Below are 21,187 nucleotides of genomic sequence, written 5' to 3'. Positions count from 1 at the left end.
AGAACTGGGGTACAGGCCAGAGATGCGGAGGGGGAGGGTGAGAGGATTCACCAGAGACAGAACGGGGAGCAAAACAGGCAGATTGAAGAAGTACACTGCTAAGGGGAGCAGCGGCGGGTCAGGAGAAGTCTGCCATGCCATGTGGATTTCCCCAGAGGCGGGCCGGGATCAAACTCATGCAGAAGTGGCTTTAGCTTAGTGCAGTGCTTTAACCCGCTGCGCCACCAGGGAGGGCCTCTTAGTGGATTTTTTAAAGCTTTATTTATACATACTAGACTGGGATGTAGGTCAGAAGTATGATGGGGTGTGTGTGTGTGTGTGTGTGTGTGAGAGAGAGAGGATAACCAGAAACAGATTGGGGAGCAGAACAGACAGATCTACTGAAATACACTGCTGAGGGGAGCAGAGGGCAGGAGGGGTCTGCTGCACCATGTGAACTAGCCCCCTGGCTGCCCAGGGATTGAACTCATGCTGCTGTGCTGGCAATAGCTTGTTAGCACTGTCTTTAACCCTGTACCACCAGGGAGGCCCCTTAATAGATTTTTTTTAAGATTTATTTTTATTTATGCATACAAGAACTGGGGTGTAGGCCAGAGGTGTGGGAGGGCAGGGGGTGAGGATAAATTCATGTTATATAACTGTTTCATGATTTTTTTTAAAAAAAGATTTGTTTTTTTAAATGCATACAAGAGCTGAGGTATAAGCCAGAAGTGCAGGGGCGAGGGTGGTGAGAAAATTCAAGAGTGGGAAGCAAAACAGGTGGACCAACTGAAATACACTACTGACAAGAGACAGGAGAGGTCTGTTATGTCATGTGGGATAGCTCCTGGCTGGGGATTGAACTCAGGCTGCAGTGGCTTTCAATAGTCGATAGCATGTAGTGCTGAGTCTTAACCCCTTCCACCATCAGAGAGGTCCACTATTAAATGTTTTAAATGAACAACTCAGTGAAGCATTTAGTAACGTTTAGTACATTAACCAGGCTATATAACCACCACTTCTGTCTACTTCAAAAATATTTTCATCATCCCTCAAGGAAACCTTCTACCCATTCATCTTATTCCTCCTTCCCCCCTTTCACCCCAGCTCCACCAATCACCAACCTGCCTCTGTAGATTTACCTGTTTTGAACAGTTCATATAAATGAAATATGTGACATTTCTGCCTGGCCTCTTTTATATTGCATAAGGCTTTGGAGGTTCATTCACCCTGGCATGAATCAGTCTTTAATTCCTTTTGGTGACGGAATAGTATTCCATGGTGTAGATATGCCACAATTTATCCTTCCATATGCTGATGGATATTTGAGTTGTTTTTTTACCTTTTGGCTATTGTGAATGAGCAATGCTGCCATGCATATGAATGTATGTGTATTTGCTTGAGTATCTACTTTCAATTCTTTTAGACATACATATATATAAATAGGATTGCTGAATTATGTGATAAGTCTGTGTTGAACTTTTTGAGGAACTGCCTTATTTCCCCCCATTATTGCACCATGTATGAGGGTTCCAATTTCTCCACATTCACATCTCACTTATTTGCCATTTTATTTTATTTTTATATTTTTATTTATTTATTCATACAGAACTGGGGTACAGGCCAGAGATGCTAAGGGTGAGAGGATTCACCAGAGACAGAGTGGGGAGCAGAACAGGCAGATCGACAAAGTACACTGCTGAGGGGAGCAGCGGGCGGGTCAGGAGAGGTCTGCCACACCATGTGGATCTCCTCCAGGGCAGGCGGGAATCGAACTCATGCGGAAGTGGCTTAAGCTTCTCTGTGCTGTGCTTTAACTCGCTGCGCCACCAGGGAGGGCCCAGCCATTTCATTTTATTTTATTTATTTATTTATTTATTTATTTATTTATTTATTTATTTATTTATTTATTTATTTATTTATTTATTTATTTTTTGTTTTTTTAATTATTACAAAAGTTTATTTTTACATCATTTTGCACAATTTTTTTTTCCATCTCGATTGTAATCCCCGCGGGTTTCCCATCACCAAATCACCTGTGTGCCACCACCATAGTCCCATGCATTTCCCTCCCTTCCCCTCCGCCCCCCGTTTTTGATCCCATTCCCTACTCCACCCCCACAACATGTCTCTGGTATATGGTTGTTCATTATTTTTGTTATTTTCTCGCCTGGTCCATTATACTCCTGCTATGAGTGAAACCATCCGGTATTTTTCTTTCTCTTTCTGGCTTATCTCACTAAGCATGATCTTTTCCAGCTCCATCCAAGTTGCTGCAAAAGACATGAGTTTCTCTTTTTTGGTTGCTGAGTAATATTCCATTGTAGCAGCCATTTTATTTTTATTGCAACCATTTTAATGAGTTTGAAGTGATATCACAGTGATGTTGATTTACAGTTCCATAATAATATTGAGCATCTTTTCATGTGTTTGTAGATAATTTGTGTATGTCCTTTGCAGAAATGCCTACTCAAGTCTTTTGTCCATTTTCAAGTTGGGTTGTTTGTCTTTTGGTTGCTGAATTATAAGATTACTTGTATATTTTGGAGAGAGAAAGGAAAAAAGAAACAATGAAAGTGTCCCAGGGCCTCCCTGATGGCACAAGGGGTTAAGTCTCAGCACTATGATGCTATTGGCAGCTACTACAGCCTGAGTTTGATCCCTGGTCAGGTGGCTGACCCATATGGCTCAGCAGACCTCTCCTGTCTCACTGCTGCTTCTCTTAGCCATGTATTTCAGTAGATCTGTTCTCCCCATTCTGTCTCTGGTGAACACGCACCTCTGACCTGCACTCCAGTTCTTGTATGCATAAATAAATCTTTTTTTTAAGTGTCCCAGACTCTTTGCAGATCTATCCTAGAGTACTCTTTCTTTCCTCTGTCCTTCTCCAGAGCACAAACCACTCTGCCTTAGCTTTCACTTTCTGTTTGCCCTGGTCAACTAGAGATGAAAACTCAGTCTCTCAGGGCTTCTTTGAGCACTTGTCCTTAGCATGTACATCGCTTTCTAAATTTCTTATTATGTGAACATGTCTAATTACCCAAAGAAACCCTTACCCCACTTTTCCTTTTCATTATTGCCCTAGGAGACTGAGTTCCTCGTTTGCCTAAGGGTGTTTTCCAGGAAAGCATTCTGAACTAAATGGACAAGCACTTTGTGTCGATTGTCAGATTATCCCCACAGTAGAACACAGACACAAACTCTCTCCTCAAGAACCTGGGGCCAAGAGTCCCATAATAGGAACATAGACTCTGCTGCACTGGGGAATGAGGAAAGCAAGGGCAGGGAGAACACCACAAAGCTCTCCTGCCAAGGTCAAGTTCCCTTGTGAATAAGCATTGGGCTTGACTGGCCCTTGGTAATTTTCCAGAGTTTGGATAAAGATGATTCTTACTGTTTTTGCTTAATTTGTAGCTTTTTTGGTGGAGGGAAAGGCCCTTGGAGCTACCACCATTTTCATTGATATCCAAGACCTCAGTGGTTGATTCTTGTTTCCTCCTTTGGTTAAATAAAGACCCTCACCTTCTCCAATGATTCAACAACCCTTCACAGAGTTTTTGACACTGAATAAAACTCTTCATGGTGCTGTCACCTCTGCATAGGAGTTAACACAGCATACAAACAAGTTCAGCACTAGAGTAGGTACTAAGGAGTAATGCGAGGGGGTGGTGGTTGGGTGGCTTGTTTTGCTTGGGAGTCAGGGAACACTTCCCAGAGGAGATGGCATTAAAGCTCAGACTTGAAGTAGAAGGTAGAGGAGGCAAACAGAACAGTGCCCATGAGTGAGAATATACTCAGAAAGCTCCAGGAGCAGAAAGGAACCAGGCTAGGTAAAGGGAGTAGCTAGAAGAGAAATGTGAGTGTGTTACCCCCATATCTGTTCTCTACAATTCCCAGCACTACTCCATGCCACAGAAATTGATCACCCTGGCAGCCAGTTCCTCTTGCTTCAAGTTAGGCTCTGGTAGGAGATCTGAAAGTTAGAGCAGAGGAAGGTCTGTTTCCCACCCTGTTCATCTGCATATCTCTACCAAAGCCTATAACTCCAGCTCTTTCCAAGTTCCAAGACTAATTCTTCCCCAGCAACTTCAGACCTAGATTGTTGATGGCTCCCAGACTCCAGAGATTTACCATCCCCTGTTGATCTCCCACCACTATGCCCATGAATTTATAGTCATGCCTCTGCAAATTAGCACCTGTGTGATAGCTGTCTAATGCAGGTATGTGTGGCTATTTATCTGAATTCAAAATTCCAGTTGTAGATTCTTCCACGTTAAATGCTTCCATGATGAAGTCTTTGTACACATCCAAACCCTTCATACATATTCCATTTATCTAGGATGTTCTTTCTCCATCTCCTCTGACTTTTGGAATTTGATATCACTTCCTCCCAGAAACTCTGAGCCTGCTGGGCCTGCTAAAACTGGGTCAAGATCACCCCCTCAGTTACAGCTTCTTTCAACACAACATACCACCTGAACTCCCACTGTGTACAGTCTCATTCTTTCACCAAACTCTGCACTTCTTCAGGGAAGAGCTGTTTCATGTATTGCAACAACCCTGGCACCTAGCATATTTCTGTGCTTGGTGACACTTAGTAAACAGCTGGTGGAATAAATAAACCAGAAATATCTCTTAACTTTGTCTATTTTAAAGATGTGTTTATGTATGCATATAAGAACTGGGATCTAGGCCAGAGGTATGGGGGTTGAAAGGATTCACCAGAGACAGAATGAGGAGCAGAACAGGTAGATCTACTGAAGTACACTGCTGAAGGGAGCAGTGCACAAGGCAGGAGAGGTCTGCTGAACCATGTGGGTCCTTGGCTGGGGATCAAACTCATTTTGCAGTGGCTTGATAGCACTGCACCTGTTTCTTAACTTTATACTTTATACAAAAGCCCCTGTTTCTTAACTTTGTCTTCTACACACCTAGCATATAGCCACAAAAATAGACTGAAAAACATTCCTTATTTTCAGGTCAGATAATCACAAACATTTATGTGCTAAGCAGGGTGGTGGATATTGGAAAACTGCAGGGGACAACACAGGTTCTATACTCCTAGAAGAAGAGAGCTGAATGAAGTTCATACATTCACTTTTATTGTGTGAACAACCTTGACCTAATATAGTTATTATTTACAGAATATTATACCAGACAAGAGCACAGTATACTTTCATTTCAAGTGCACATAGAATATAGATGAAGATATGCTGGAACATTAAAAATATAAGTTTCACTAGTACAACCACTATGGAAAACTGTTTGGAGGTTCCTCAAACTGCTAAACATAGAGCTTCCCTATGACCCAGCAATCCCACTCCTAGGCATCTACCCAAAAGACACAAAAACACTGATTCAAAAAGATACCTGAACGCCCATGTTTATTGCTGCTTTATTTACAATTGGAAAAATATGGAAGCACCCCAAATGCCCAAAAGTAGATGACTGGATTAAAAAGATGTGGTACATATACACAATGGAATATTACTCAGCAACCAAAAAAAAAGAAGCACGTGTGTCTTTTGCAGCAACATGGATGGAACTGGAGAAGATCATGCTTAGTGAGATAAGTAGAAAGAAAAAGATAAATACCGATGGTTTCGCTCATAACAGGAGTATAATGGACCAGGCGAGAAAATGATAAGAATAATGAACAGCCATATACCAGAGACATTTTATGGGGGTGGAGTGGGGGATGGGATCAAAAATGGTGGGAGGAGGGAGGTGCACTGGACTATGGTGATGGCACATGGGTGAATTGGTGATGGGAAACACACAGGGATTACAACTGAGAAGGAAAAAATGTACAAAATGATGTAAAAATAAACTATTATAATATATATATATATATAAGTTTCAAGTATTAGATTATATGTATTAGATTATATGGAGTAGTCTCTGACAGCAAATTCACTAGCAATAATCTACCAAAAAAAGTCTACTTGCAAACTAAGCAACACATATATAAGTAAGTTTCTAAATACCTTGATTATAGAAAAAAATTCACGAGGGAAATAAAATGTTTCTAACTTAATAATGAAACACAATATATCAAAATGTGTGAGAAGCAGTTAAAGCAGTACTTAGAAGTTTATAACTTTTTAAAGATTTATTTATGCATGCAAGAACTGGGGTACAGGCCAGAAATGTGGGGAGTGAGAGGACTCATCAGAGATAGAGTGGGTAACAGAAAATCAGGTTGACTGAATTACAGTGCTGAGGGGAACAGTGAGCAAGACAGGCGAGGTCTGCCTCACCTGTAGGTCAGCTCCCTTGTCCAGGATCATACTGTAGTGACTGCAAATAGCTTCATTGTTCTGTGCTTAACCCCTTGCGCTACCAGGGAGGCCTGAAATTTATAACTTTAAATGCTTTATTAGAAGATAGATGTCTAAAGTCAATGATCAAAATGTCCATCTTAAACCAAGAAAAGGAAAACGGATGAAGCATGAGGTAACTAGAAGAAAGAAAAATATATAGGATAAAATATAAAAATAGTGAAACAGAAAATAGAAAAAAAAAGCCAAAAATTGATACAATTGAATACAAATTTATTAATTTGAAACAATTAATGAAATTGAGTCACACACAAATTAATGCACACTGAACAAGACTAACCAAGTATAAAGTGTTGGGGGGGAATTGTTATTAGGAATGAATGAGGGGACATTACTACAGGCCCTACAGGCATTAAAGAAATATAAACATCTTTATTTCAACAAATTTAAAAAGATAGATGAAATAAGCAAATTCCTATAAAACAGGAGCATGCTAATTGAAATCAAAGAAAAATAACAAGACACTATAAGAGGATTAAGTGAGGAGATTTGTCTAAGTTCAAAAAGATCTTAAAAGGTTTCCCAGAAGTGATATTTAAACTGAAACCTGAAGAAGTGGGATTTGACTAGATATATAGAATTGTATCAGACGCAGGGGAGAATTGGAATGAGCAGTATGTTTCCAAAGAAAAAAGTCCAGTGGCATTTGGTGAATACAAGCTTGGGCCCTTTCTGGGTGTAAACTGTCAGATGAATCTGCTTGAGTTGAACACAAATATTTAGAGAGACCTAACCTAACCTACTGGTAGGTTAGGCCTTTGAAAGTTTCTCTCTCACCTGGTGCTTGAAGCTCCTAAAATTTTCTTCTCTGGAGCTCCATACAGGCATCATTCACATCACACTGGATATTGCACTTCATACTGTAAATTCTTTGTATCTAATGTCTGCTACTCTTAGCTTCATTCTACAGAGCAGCACTCTGAAGTTTCAAGAACCATGGTTTGCCTGAGACTACAGAGGCCAAGCCCTACCACCCTCCACCCACATGCATTTCAATTTGGGCATGGTTGGCCTGCAGTTTGTGTATCTGGCAAAGGTTTCCCAAATGGCCCACTTCCCTTGTTCTTTCTCCTACTGAGATATTCTCTCATTGGGAGAAAAAGAATAAACACACTGTCATCCATATGTCCCTCCCACCATGACACCAAGGTGCAGAAAGTTGCCAGGATCTAGTGTGCGTCTGTGAAAGGGGCGGGGAGGGAGAGAGTCCCTTTCAGCACTCAAGTGTGTATGTGCAACTTCCTGCCAGTGAGGAAACACTCTGCTCGAATCAGTCCCGCTTCTCCTTTCTCCACTTTGGCCCCACAGGAGGAGTTGGCGGTGAGCCTTGGACCGCACTGGCCTCAGCCAGATTTCCCAGTCAAACTCTGGAGAAGACATGCCTTGGACTGTCCTGCTCTTTGCAGCTGGTGAGCCTGATGCCCCCTGTGCTAACCCTGCTCTGCTTCTACCCTCCTCCTGGCCTGTGCTCTGGGGTCAGAAACCATGACAGGGCTACCCTCCCAAGAGCGAGAGGAGACTGAGCCCTAACATACTTTCTTAAGTGCCTTAGAAATGTGTCAGGAGCATCACTTCCTTTTGTCGGGCTTCCCATCACCCCCATGGTGAAGAATATCAGAAATAGAAACCTAACAGAGACAGTAGAGCCCATATCCCATGATTCGGGCCTAGCCTCAGGGCTCCTGTCTCCAATGCTGAGGTCCTAGGAGGATCTGCAAGGTGGGGGCTGGACAAGGGAAGGCTTATATAGACTTCATCTGCACCAAGACACTCTGCTCAGGGAACATGGGGGCATCTGGGACATAGGCCTCTTTCACAAGAAGCAATACCCCAAAATCCTTTTTCTTCACCATGGCCTGGGAAACAAGACAGAGGCTCTGTCTGTTCAGCACCTCTTTCTGTTCTCCCCCTTGTTCACCACCTCAGACACCCTGATTTCCTTGAATATCCCATTCCCCTTCCAGACTCCTGGCCTTTACTATGCCTCTGTGGAATGCTCTCTTCTAGCTCTGTGTCTCCTTTTGAATTCCTGCTACCCAAACCAGGCTCTGTCTCCTATCTCAGCCACTGTTCTATCCCTAGCACCTACTACAGTGCCTAAAACACTGATGGGTAAGGATCACTGCCTTCCAGTTGTACATAGAAAACAAGGGCCAGAGCTACTTGCCTAAGGCCACACAACCAGGTCAACCTCACCCACCCCACCTCCTTCACTTTATGCCTAGGTTCCTTGGTGATCCCAGCACCATCCATCCTGTTGGTGCCGCCCCACCCCAGCAGCCAAGAGGACCCCATCTATATTGCATGTATGGCCCCTGGTGGCTTCCCAGGGGCAAACTTTACACTATATCATGGAAGGCAAGTGGTCCAGTTCCTACAGGCTCCTGCGGACCAGCTTGGAGTCACCTTCAACCTGAGTGGCGGTAGCAGGGAAAGTCCAGGGGGCACATTCCATTGCCAGTATGGTGTGCTTGGCGAACACCAGCAGCAGCAGATGTCAGACCTCAGCGAAGCTGTGCAGGTCTCCTTCCCAGGTAAGGCCCTCCCGTTCGCCCTACCCATCAGTGGGCTCCATTTTCTTGACCCCAAGGCTTTGCATGTGATATTCCCTCCCTTTGGAGGTGGTTGCAGGATGAGCCAGGTTTCCAACTCACCCGAGCTTACTCACCTTTCCTTTTCTAGTCTTTACAAACACCTCATGCAATGAGCATGGCTATTCTCCTTTGTGCAGAGAAGGAAATTGAGGTATAATAGATGAAGGGACTCCCCCATATTACACAGCTAGTAGGTGGGAGAGTTAACCTCCATATCCTTCCAGGCCACATGATACTACACCCCAGTCACTGTCATTGGTGGTGTAAGTTAGCTAGGTCCCTGCTCGTTTGCATTCTGGAGTGGGTGGGGATAGATGATAAATAATAAGGAGTCAAAAAAATACAGTCACATGTGGCTTAAGACTGGGAGAACTTCTGAGAAATGCTTTAGATTTTGTCATTGTGTGAAGTCAGTGGATTTTGTATGGGTAGGAGTTGCTGATGAACAAACAATACCAGATTAAGTCAAGCCCAAGGGGAATGATACTATTGAGACATTTGGTAAGCGATGTATGAGGCTGCAGCTGGTGGAAAAATGATAGAATGTCACAAGAAAATAGGACATGATGAATGTGGTTTATCGCTGACCAATGTTGTGTCAGCAACACCACAGTGACAAAGAAAGAGGAGTCATGGAGTAGCCTGTAGGGTGCACTGCAGTATGATGCTTGGATCCTGGCCTTTTTATTGACAGAGAAAGGTGGGTCAAACACTGGATTTGGGTGTTAGGGTGGGAAAGTCTAATGATACACACCTGACTCCCACCCATTGCTCCAATCTTATTAACAAGGTGTTCCACTGATCAGCCCCTGGGGCACAAAGCACATTATACCTATTGCCCTCCAGGGAGATCAAATGTCCTACTCTTGTCCAACTTAAAAGAGCCTTGTATGCTACACCCACAGACCAACATGTCATTGTTCTATTCATTACCATATTCAGTTTCAAGGATGAAATACAGCCTGGTAGGGTGTCATTTTAGAGAGGAAAGTGGCTCTTCTCTCAGCAAAGACCCAAATGATAAGAAGAAACCACGTGTGGGTATCTGGGGCAAGAGTGTTCCAGGCAGAATGAGCAGTCATGCAAAGGCCCTGAGGCTGGAGCATACCTGGTGTGTCTGAGGAACATAGAGACATCCTGTAAGGATTGAAATGTGGTGTAGAGAATGGGCGGTCATGAGGGTGGTAAAGTGGTTAAGGAGATTTGTCCTGGGTCCCTGGCTGTAGCAAAGACTTGGGCTTTCTCACTAATTGATACTGAAACCCTGGGAGAGGTGATGTCTTTCCAGGAGAGGGATTGGGCATGCACTGTGGATTTCAGAGTTGGGCACAGGGAATAGCCTCCAGATGTAGCCTCTGAATCACCACCAATCAGAACTTTCCTGCTGCAAATAAACTTTGTTGCCAGCAGAGGCCCACATGTCACAAGCACACAAAGGGTCTCTGTGTCCTTCCCAGCCAGCTTCATACTCCACTCTAAATGGTGCCTTCTCTCACCTGGGTCTATGGTCTCAGAGTGGGAAGGTGGCAACATCTCTTCTGTCCCAAATGAATGAACAAAGATTAGCACTGTGAGAATGCCCAGCGTGCTTCATTCATTCTCTCTCCTGGTTAAGCTCCTGATTTCCACTGGGGTCAGACTTTCCCTAAAAGATTCCCTCCTCCTCCAGGGAAGGATGCCTGATTCCTTTGCAGTTAAGTGAACTGTAGAGCTGGGTCTTCATGTTTCCAGCATGACCTCAGCATGAGCCTCAGGGTCCACTGTGTGACCAATGGTGGATTTTGGCTGACCCAGGCTAAAGCCGGTAGTCCTCTTCAGTCTCCTAGTAACTGAAAACTTGACTCAAATTGGCTTCAGCTACAAAAAAGGATTTGTTGGTTTACAGAAGTCAGTTCATAGTCTGACTTTAGGCATGGCTGGATTCAGGTGCACAAAGACAGCAGGAATAACTTATTACCTCGCAGCTGTGCTTTCTTCTGTGTTTTATTCTCAGGCAGACCCTCCCCTTCATGGTGACAAAATCATGAACAAAAGTTTTAGATGTATTTTTAGAAATTTATTTATTTATGCATCCAAGAACTGGGGTTCAAGCCAGAGGTGCTAGGGGTGAGAGGCTTCACCAGAGACAGAATGGGGAGCAGAACAGGCAGACTGACTGAAATACACGACTGAGGGAAGCAGTAGGTGGGACAGGAGAGATAACTTCATAGTGTTTCACTTTAACCTTTTGTGCCACTGGGGAGGGCCCACAGCTTTTTATTTTATTTTATTTTATTTTATTTTATTTTATTTTATTTTATTTTATTTTATTCATGTAAGAGCTGGGGTGTAGACCAGGGATATTGGGGGGAAAGGGAGAGGCAGTGAAAGGATTCACTAGAGAAAGATTGGGGAGTAGAAGAGGTGGATCTACTGAAACACGCTGTTGAGGGGAGCAGCGGGCAAGACAGGAGCGGCCTGCTGCACCATGAGGGTCACCTCCCTGGCTGGAGATGGAAAGCATTCTGCAGTGGCACCAGTAGTTTGATAGTGCAAATACTTAACCCCTTTTGCCGCCAGGGAGACCTCCCTCCCAGCTTTTAAACGCTGTCCAGGAGAGTAAATATTTTTCCCCAGGGGTCTAGCCAAAGGCCCATAGAAAGCTTTCACTGGGTTAGCTTCTGTCACATGCCTATCCTTGAGCCAGTCATGATGGCCAGAGAGAAGGACTATGATAATGGGCCTACCAAGGTTTCCAGGGTCCTCATGGTCCAGCTACCCCAAGCCACATGGTTGAGGGTATGAAGGAGAGTGGCTCCCCAAGGGTAACCTGGAGAAACGACAGGTCTCCCACCTTCTTCTTGCACCCCCAGAGCTCTATGACCTGCCTACTTTCTCTTTTTCTACTTTCCTCTAGTGCCCACCTGGATCCTGGTACTGTCCTTGAGCCTGGCTGGAGCCTTCCTCCTCCTTGCTGGGCTGGTGATCGTTGCTGTGGTGGTCAGGAAAGGTAACTATAGGCAAAGAAAGCTGACCCACAGGTTGCCAGTGTGCAACCCCTGGAGTGTGTATGCACCCACACACCCATGGGGTTTTTTATTTATTTTCTTGTTGTTTTTCACACCCATTTTTTAATATTTAAATTTATTTATTTTTACATCATTCTTCATTTTGTTCTTTCTTTCATCTCGGCTGTATTCCCCATGGGCCTCCCACCACCAATTCACCCATGTGCTGTCACCATAGTCCCATGCACTCTTCTCACCCCAGTTTTGATCCTGTTACCCTCTCTACATCCATAGAATGTCTCTGGTTTATAGTTATTCATTGTTTTTCATTTTTATTTTATTACAATTGCTTTCTCCCCCCTTCTTTCTTTCTTTCTTTTTCTGATCCCTTACGCTCCTGCTATGAATGAAACCATCCTGTGTTTTTCTGTTTCTTTCTGGCTTATTTCCACACCCATTTTTTTTTTAAGAGTAAGTTTATTAGAAAGAGACAGGAGAGGAAAAGACACTTGCATAGTTGCAAGTAGGCGGAAGAGCTGCCCCCGAAGGGACAGGTTGCAGAGAGAGAGGCCTGTGTGGCTGCAGGCATGCTGTCTTAGGAGAGCGGCCTCTGCTGAGGCAGGTCAGTGCAAGGAGCCCTGGCAGGTGCAGGTCCCGGGCAGGCAGGAGGCTGCAGCTCTGCAGAGGGAGAGGGGAGAGAGGGGGCCGACACCCATTTTTTAAGGAGCATGAGACAGATGGTTTGGGGAGGTCTTACTCTAAATTTAGCAGAGAAGAGCCCCCCCAGAAATGCAATGGTGGTGGTGGGTAGGGGGACTACATACATACATACATGTATATTTAATATGGTAAAATAGACATAACATAAAATTTGCCACTTTTAACCCTTGTTTTACCATCTGTTCCCCCCATCTTTCTCCAAATTCTTATCTTAACCAGTTGAAACTCTGTTCCCATTAAACACCAATTTCTCCTTCCCCTCTTCAGCCTCTAGTACACACTGACATTAATACTTTTTATTTTTTTTAAAACAACCCCAATTTTACTTTCTTGCAACTTATTTGACTTTTTTAAAAAAGATTTACTTATGCATACAAGAGCTGGGTTATAGGCTAGAGGTGTAGGGGGTGAGGGGATTTACCAGAGGCAGAGTAAGGAGCAGAACAGGTAGATGTACTGAAATACACTGCTGAGGGGAGCAGTGGGTGGGACAGGTGAGGTCTGCTGTGCCATGTGGGTCAGCTACCTGGTAAGAGATCAAATTTGAGCTACAGCAGCTGCGGGTAGTTTCATAGTACTGTCTTTAAGCCCTGTGCCACCAGGGAGTCCTCTTATTTGATGTTTTTAACAATGTCTGTCACTCATGTAACTGTGGGTGTGGGGTTGCAGTAACTGTCTGTGAAGGGGTGAAAGCGAGGTTGGGTGGCAAATGAATGAAGGGTGCTTTCTGTTTTTTGGCATGTAGACTTTTGCAACAAGGACCAAAATCTAACCAATGCATATTTATTTTTTGTTTCCAGTTAAAATAAAAAAATTACAGAAGAAAAGGTGAGACCATCCTTGTAGACCCTCTGAGGGTTGTTTTGGGGGAAGAAAAGCTCAGTCTGTGGGCAGAGTTCAGTCCTGAAGGCTGTTGAACCAGACAAATGGAACTTCCCTGATGGGGACAGCTGCTTATTAGCAATAGGTGCTTTTGATGAAGTGTCCACCATGTGCTGGGCTCTGAATCCTAAGCTCACTGCCGTTCTGGAAGCAGTCACTATAAATAACACCATTTTTACAGCATGGAGACTAAGGCTTAGTGCACAGTCACACAGGGAACAAAAATCCCTTTACCCCTGGCTGGCTGCCTAAAATTGTCATAATCACTCTACAAGTGATTGGTGGTGCCCTCTGGGTTGCAGGGTGCCCATCTGGAAACCTGGTGAAGAGCTAACAGCCACCACAGGTATCAAAGTCTACTTCATCTGGCTGTGCAGCTCCTGAGAAAGAATTTCCATCCCTTAGATTTCGAGATGGGCATTGAGTGGTACTGGGGATTCAGGACATGAGAAGGGATCTGCTCACAGCAATTAGAATTTGCCCTGTGCAAGCACTTATAGGGAGAATTTCAGTGTTGGTGGAGAATGAGGGTCAAACTTGGGGTGGGGGCTTCCCAGAACAAGCTTTCTGCCTCATCAGTCAAACCAAATGAGTGGTCATTTTCTCTGGTATCCATTTGCAGAGAGCAAGAATCGTGCTGGGCCCAGATTAACTTCACCAACACAGGTCTGTGATCCCTCCTCATTTCTGGTCCCCCCCCCCCCCCGTGGGTCACCTCCTAAAAATACCATCAGGTCTCATTACTTGTTATTTTATTACTCATATCTCTTCGTTGTAGCTCAAATCCCTTAGAGTCAAGAACACAATCCCCACTCTTCTCCACCTCTTCCTCACTAAGTTTCATTCACCACTAACTTCTTCACCACACCTCGTCCTCAGGCCTTCCAACTCATTGGGTCCTGGCCCTAAAACATTCTTCTGCCCTCCAGTATCAGTCTAAAGTCACCTCCTCTGGGAAGGTTTTCCTGACTCCATTTCCAGAGGCTATGCTTTCTATAACAAGATCCACCACTCAGCTCTATATGGGACAAACATAGGCTCCATCTGGATGCCCTCCAACCATCCAGTCTATCCTGGAGTCTCCTTCGCTCCTTAAATTGAAGCCCATGGTGGCTCAGAATGTGTTTTTCTGCTGATTTCCACCAGGGGGCAGCGGCAGCCAGTCTGCGAAGTGCCGGGTGGTTCGAAAAAGTATCAAATTGTTAGACTCTGTTCTCTGTGCTTCCTCCATTGTCCCACACATTGATTGAGCACCCATTAGGCTCAATAAATGTGTGGGACAAGATCTGGGAGGGGTGTTCCACGATGACCAAGACAGAGGTGACTTCTGTCCACAAGGCCATTCATACTCCAGGGGGGAAACAACTGGTGGTGGTCTGGATACCTGGTGAGGCTGGGAGGGCGGTCTTCCTGCAGAGAACTTCTGGAAGAGTAGGGAGTAGCGGGGTGATTGTGGGAGAGCCAGGGGTGGTGGAGGAGCTCAGAGGTGCTCCAGTAAAGCTGCAGTGTGAGCAGCCTTTTGAATCGAAATGGGTGACTCATTTCCACCCACCCCTCAGGGGGGAGTGTCAGTGAGAAACCCCTGAAGGAGGACTTTGAGCAGTTCATTGTGCACCTTCCCTCCAGAAGAATGAGTGGGAGGGAGCACAGAGGGTGTTAGGAGATGGGACTCTTGCTCTTTCTCAGGGATGACTTGGGGTAGATTAGAGCAAGGCGAGAACAGTGAGCTGGGAATTGAAGTGATCACGACCCTGGGCTTCCTTTCTCTTTGTTTCAGACATGTCCTTCGATAACTCCCTGTTTGCCATCTCCATGGTAAGTGGTTCTGTTTCTTGGTCCTGGTTTTAATGACTGTACTAGCCATGGGAAATGGGGGCCACCACCAGGCTAAGTCTCTGCACTTTGGGAGCCTCGGACAAGCCCTGAATCACTGAGCAGGGATTTGTTGGTGACATGAGTGTTGGTTCTGAAAAATCTCAGAGGACTAAAGATGGCCTTGTCCAGGTCTTCACATGGCAATAGACAGACCACTGAGGGTGATTGCTGTTTGGGTCAGTGTTCTCTTCCAGAATAGTGATAGGAGACTTAGGGCAAGCTGGTAGCTGCTTTCAGGTACTAGACTTATGACACATGCCAGTGATTTCAGCTTAAATGTTCCACTTTTTCAGGAAGGAGTTCTCAAGGACACCCTCCCTGCTTAGTGAGGTGTATGCCTCAGGTCACGCAGTGGCAGGGCTGGTATCTGAACAACGGTAAGACTCCTCTGTACAGCTGCATCTTGGGGTGGCCTTGATGTTTACACTTAAAAAAACAAACAAAAAAACAAAACAGTTATCTGAATCATAGATCTCATGGGTCAAAAAAATGGTTTAGCTGTCTCTACACAGAGGAAGGGAAAGGGCTGCAGTGAAGGTGACACACCCCTCCCACACCTTGAAGTGGCCTCAGAGTCCCATTTGGACGAATGAGTGCTTCAGGGCTGCTGCCAGTGAGCCTGGGGTGGAGTGCTTAGGGCACTGTGATAAGGCAGAGGGTGGAGGATAGAGTCAGCCTCCACACACTCTTCCTGGATGTTTGGACAAGAATAAGACAAGGCCCTTACTTCTTCAGAGCATCTTAATTCTACATGGGGGGTCGGGTGGGGGGAGAAGAGATGGTACTACAAGGGGTAGCAGTGACCAGGAAGCTCAGGGAGAGTCAGGGATTATCAGAAATGGATAGCAGCAGTAGCTACAGAAGACTGAAATCACTGGCATGTGTCATAAGTCTAGTACCTGAAAGCATGTTCTTGACACAGGTTAGTGTAACTGGGATGAAGCAGAGTGAGGAACTAAGGGGAGCCTCAAGGAGAACATTGACTTTGACTCCAAGTGAGGTGGGAGCTATGGAGGGTTCTATCAGAGGAATGCGACCCAATTGGGCCCCCTCTGGCCACGGATGGGTAGTATAGGTGGCTGAGATAAGGGCACTGATCCAAGCAGACAAAGTGGTGGGTGATCTGATGCAGCATGTTGGCAGAAGTGGAAGACTGGAACAGATGCAAGACAGGGAGATTAAGAAAAACCCAACAGACAGGGCAAGTTCTAAAACGCTCTGTGAGAAGCAGCCACACTCAGGTTACCAGCCAAGTGATTCCTCACCACTCCTCTTTTTGTAAAGGTATTTAAAGTGAATTAGTGGAAAACAGAGAAAAGCAGGTTTAAATGAACTTTTTTTTTTAAAGATTTATTTATTCATATAGAACTGGGGTACAGGCCAGAGACGTGGAAGGTGAGAGGATTCACCAGAGACAGAGTGGGGAGCAGAACAGGCAGATCTACTGAGTACACTGCTGAGGGGGCAGAGGGTAAGAAAGAAGAGGTCTGCTGCACCGTGTGGGTCAGCTCCCTCGCTGGCCTGGAACTGAACTCATGCTGTAGTGACTGACAATAAATAGCTTGATAATGCTGTCTTTAACCCCTGAGCCAACAGGGGAGGCCCCTTAACAATATTTTAATATTAAAATTTTAACATTAAAAATTTAAAATATGAAATCCACCTGTATGTCAAAATATGCAACATTTTCTTCAGTCCTTTAACACCTCTCCAACTGTTTCCTCTACGCACATACTGTTTCTTGCAGAGGGGGCAAAAGTGAAAATAGCATCTCTGTCCTTAGGCTTCATGGCATCATGCATGTGCACCTGTTCCTGAACAGTGCATGGGATGGTCTTCAGTTTCTTTTTTTTTTAATTGTAACACATATAGCATTAATAGTTACTATTTTAACCATTTTCAATGTCCACTTCCATGACAGCAGTACTTCATGCTTTCGCACAACCAGTGCCCTCCATCTCCAGACTTCCTCTCTTCCCAAACTGAAGCAACCACTAAACACTAAATCTTGGCGACCACCATTCTACTCTGTCTATGGATCTGCCTGTCTTGGACATTTTATGTAGAAATGACACCATGCAATGTTCATCATGTTGTGACTGGCTTATTTCAGGACATAAGATTTTCACGGTTTATTCATGTTGAAATATTTGTCAGGATTTCTTTCCTTTAAAGGACTGTTGTTTGTTTATAATTAGTCATCTGTCAATGGACACTAGGTTGCGTTTACCTTTTTTTTTTTTAAAGATTTTATTTATTCATACAGACCTGGGGGTACAGGCCAGAGATGCAGAGGGTGAGAGGATTCACCAGAGACAGAGTGGGGAGCAGAACAGGTAGATCGATGAAGTACACTGCTGAGGGGAGCAGCAGGCGGGTCAGGAGAGGTCTGCCACACCATGTGGATCGCCTCCCGGGCAGGCAGGAATCGAACTGATGTGGAAGTGGCTTAAGCTTCTTAGTGCTGTGCTTTAACCTGCTGCGCCACCAGGGAGGGTCCTGCTTTTACCTTTTAATCATTGTTAGTCATGCTGCTATAAACCTGAATGTGAAATATCTGATCATCAGCCTATTTTCAATGTTTTCTTTTTGAAGCCTTGGAAGGCAGTGCTGTTGGCTGCAACAGCAACAAAGAAGCAACTGATACCATTCCTGCTTGTACTGTGTGACTACTAAGGTTCTAGGATTTACTATAGAACACAGTATAAATTGGAGTTATATAGACACACACATAAACACACACACACACACACACAAGGCCACTGAGGCTGGTTCTGAGCCTTACTGGGGTCACCCATCCAGGGAAGGGTAGGATTGGGAGTGGAGACCTGCCAGTTGGTGCCAAACAGGCTTCAGTTTTAATAAGTTCATCTTTTCTTCACTGGCATTTGGGGCAGGAACCTACAAGATGGAGGCAAGGATAGACTTTTGAGGGATTCAAGAATGGTAGGAAATTAGTAGTAATAGCATTGCTCATTTAGCAAATACTTAGCAATTATAGTGTGACAGGCATATTATCTATTCTGTTCTTTTTGCCACCTAGCAACCTGAGGATCTGGGACTACTAGCATTCATCCCATTGTGCCAAAGAGGAGATGAGGCGCACAAGTGCAAAGTACTTGAATGAGGTCATAACTAGTAGGAAGCGCTATATCTGGGGTTGGAACCTAGGCTGTCTGGTTTCCTACTCTGAAAGAAAGAAAGCAGGACAACAGAGAGATTGTGTGTGTGTGTGTGTGTGTGAAGATCTGTTGATCTAGGAGAGTCTGAGGCTCAGAACATGGTGAAACTCTAGATCCTGAAACCCCTAATCACCTGTTGTTTATTTTTCTTCCATGAACACAGAAAACGACTTCAGAAGAAGACACAGCTACCTTGGATGCTCATTCAGGATCCACTGTGACACCTGGCAACGCTGGGCCCCGGAAAAGGCCCACCTCGATGTCATCCTCACCTGAACCACCTGAATTCAGCACTTTCCGGGTTTAGAACTGAAGTTAAGACCTAGGAGTCCCTTTCTCTATGGTGGTGTGCCCTCCACTCAGCCTCCTCCCATGAGCTGGGTGGTCCATGTAGGATGTGAGGCCTCTCCAGCTATTTCTGGAGGACCCTGGCGGCTGCTTTCTCAGGGAATTGAACAGAGAAGATGAAGGGAACCCTTGGCCTCTGAACTTTCTCAGAGGAGCAAAGTAGGAAGTCTCTCTTTGGAGGACTAGCTCCTCAGGCCACCCTGGAAGGATATGTTAGAATCCCTTCTGGACCCCAGTTGGGCCATAAAGGATCTGGGTTCAATACACCATACCAGTTCCTCACACCGCTCCCACACCAGTCTCACCTGACTTGGCTAACCCAAGTGGGTTTTGGTGCACATTTTACACGGGGGTAGGTATATTTTGTGTGTCTGTCCTGTTGGTATGCCTACATTATTATAACACATGCTGAGCTATTCCCAAGATCTCTGTGGAGTGTAATCCTTCAAGCTTGGGGCTAACTGAACTCAAGCCTCTGGAGTCTAACTGAGGGATATCTGGAGGGTGAACAGAGGAACCAGGATGGTATATAAGGAGGCCCATGGGGGTATAGGGAGAGGGGCAGTGCCACTAGGGGTCTTTGCTAAAATCTTTGCACTGGTGGCTATGGGAGTGTGGGCACAGAGGATCATTAAGGATAACTATTAAATACCATGATCTAGAGAGGAGTGGGAGTTGGGAAGATTGGAGGTTGCTCCAAGCCCCTCTGAAACCCCTGAAGAGAATGGGGCTCAGGAGCTCAGAGGGAAGATGGGTGTGTCTGTGTGTAAAGAAGCATTGGCCCTGTGCTGCTAGATTCACTTTGCCAGTCACTATTGGAAGTAGTAAGAGTAACAACAGAAGGGTCTGAGAATATTTTCTGGGGGAAAAGACAGTGAAGGGACTAGGATAGAGAAGGAAGGCTTTCTGGGAAGGGGACAGAGGTGATGGGGAAAGGCTAGGTGGAGGGGAGGAGGTTTTCCCACCTGGATTAGGTAAGGAACAGAAGCCTAATCTCATCCCAAACCACTTCGCCAGGCGGACAGGCAGGCAGGGAGGGGACCCCCCATCACATGTTGGGGGCGTGTCCCGATGCCCTGGCCCCGCCCCTCGCCCTGGCTGGCCACCAGAGTTTGGCTGCTCACAGATCAAGTCTCAGGGGGAGGGACCAGACCGGTACGGGGGCGGGACCTCAACGCAGCTGGATCCCGCCTCTCCGCGTGCTGCTTAACAAAGCCGGGCGGGGTTAGCGGGCGGAGTCCAGCCTCAGGGGTGTGTCGAAGATGTCGGGCGTCAGACTTGCCCCCGCCGTTTCCCAGACCCGGAAGACGTCTCACAAAGCGTGCTGGTGTGTGCGGGGCGGGGCCTGGGGGCGTGTCCGTTTGACCTAGTACTGCCTCCTTCCCGGTCCACCCCCACTCCCACCCTTCCCTCTGCCGGCGCACCGCCTCACAAAGCGTGGCCGCTGGTGAGGCGCTGAGGAGTTGGGGGGTGGGGGGCATCTGAGGGCGTGTCCCATGGCCAGGCACCGCCCCATGACGCACACTCCCGTCCCCGCCTTTCCTGGGCCGCGGAGCTACCTCACAAAGCGGCGACGGTTCACGCGGGGAGAGGTGGGGCGGGACCGGCCCCGCCCCCCGGTGCCCTCCCTTCCCGCGCCCAGTGCCGCCGGCAGAGGGCGCTGCGCCACGGGGTGAGCCCGCTCAGCCGCGCCTCTCGGCAGGTGGAACGTGGTGGGCGTGCAGGGCTCCCTGCTGAGCATCTTCGTGGAGCCCATCTACTTCTCCAGCATCATCCTGGGCAGCCTGTACCACGGCGACCACCTGTCGCGCGCCATGTACCAGCGCATCGCCAGCATCGAGGGCCTGCCGCCCCTCTACACCCTCAACAAGCCCCTGCTCAGCGGCAAGTATCTGGGCCGCGGCGCCGCCCGCTGGGGCCTCCCGGCAGCCGGCGCGGCCGAGGTGCCGGGCGCGGCCCGGCCCCGTCACGCTGTCTGTGCCTCTCTTTTAGAATTCAGTGGCGCACGGTAAGGGGACGGGAGCCTTGGGGAGCCGGGGCCGGGCCTCCGCGCCCCGTGTGCAGGACGCAGTGCAGGTACAGCGCCCGGAGCCCGGGTCCGGCTTCTCCTCAGAACTAAACCGTAACCCCGACTAAACTGTGTGTCTCGGGGCGCTGCCTGGTTTCGGGGTGGCTGCTGGCCGTCCCGCCTGGAGGGCGTCCGCGGCGTCCGCATGTCCTGGAGCACGGGGCCGGGGCGGGCGGGGTGTCCAGCCCCTAACCGTAACCGCCGCCTCTGA

The 21,187-nt window shown here is 46.5% G+C and overlaps 2 protein-coding genes across 2 annotated transcripts in view; both read left to right on the top strand.

Moving 5' to 3' along the window:
• The first annotated feature begins 7,651 nt into the window (after positions 1-7,651).
• On the top strand, positions 7,652-19,295 carry LOC101627342 (chromosome unknown open reading frame, human C19orf38). The gene is made up of 7 exons (XM_004688737.2): positions 7,652-7,729; positions 8,546-8,854; positions 11,811-11,903; positions 13,422-13,449; positions 14,126-14,169; positions 15,281-15,318; positions 18,724-19,295. The coding sequence occupies exons 1-7, from the start codon at positions 7,699-7,701 to the stop codon at positions 18,865-18,867; spliced, it is 687 nt and encodes a 228-aa protein (XP_004688794.1). The 5' UTR covers positions 7,652-7,698; the 3' UTR covers positions 18,868-19,295.
• Positions 19,296-20,170: 875 nt separating this feature from the next.
• CARM1 (coactivator-associated arginine methyltransferase 1) overlaps positions 20,171-21,187 on the top strand; it is a 39,530-nt gene continuing 38,513 nt past the window's right edge. Inside the window, exons 1-3 of the mRNA XM_004688736.2 lie at positions 20,171-20,235; positions 20,611-20,851; positions 20,901-20,916. Coding sequence (XP_004688793.1) covers positions 20,171-20,235; positions 20,611-20,851; positions 20,901-20,916 — 322 coding nt within the window. The remainder of the gene's footprint in view (positions 20,236-20,610; positions 20,852-20,900; positions 20,917-21,187) is intronic.

This window comes from Condylura cristata, unplaced genomic scaffold (assembly GCF_000260355.1).
Source record: "Condylura cristata isolate star-nosed mole 26May11 unplaced genomic scaffold, ConCri1.0 scaffold00025, whole genome shotgun sequence".
In the NCBI taxonomy this organism is placed as follows: Eukaryota; Metazoa; Chordata; class Mammalia; order Eulipotyphla; family Talpidae; genus Condylura; species Condylura cristata.
The sequence above is the reverse complement of the archived record's forward strand: the minus strand, read 5'-3'. Positions and strand labels throughout refer to the sequence as shown.

Excerpts from the sequence above, each read along its gene's own strand:
- LOC101627342 (XM_004688737.2), top strand. The coding sequence starts at position 7,699 with ATGCCTTGGACTGTCCTGCTCTTTGCAGCTG. Across the intron at positions 11,904-13,421 it reads TGCTGTGGTGGTCAGGAAAG|TTAAAATAAAAAAATTACAG; the intron begins GTAACTATAGGC and ends TTTTGTTTCCAG. Across the intron at positions 14,170-15,280 it reads GATTAACTTCACCAACACAG|ACATGTCCTTCGATAACTCC; the intron begins GTCTGTGATCCC and ends TCTTTGTTTCAG.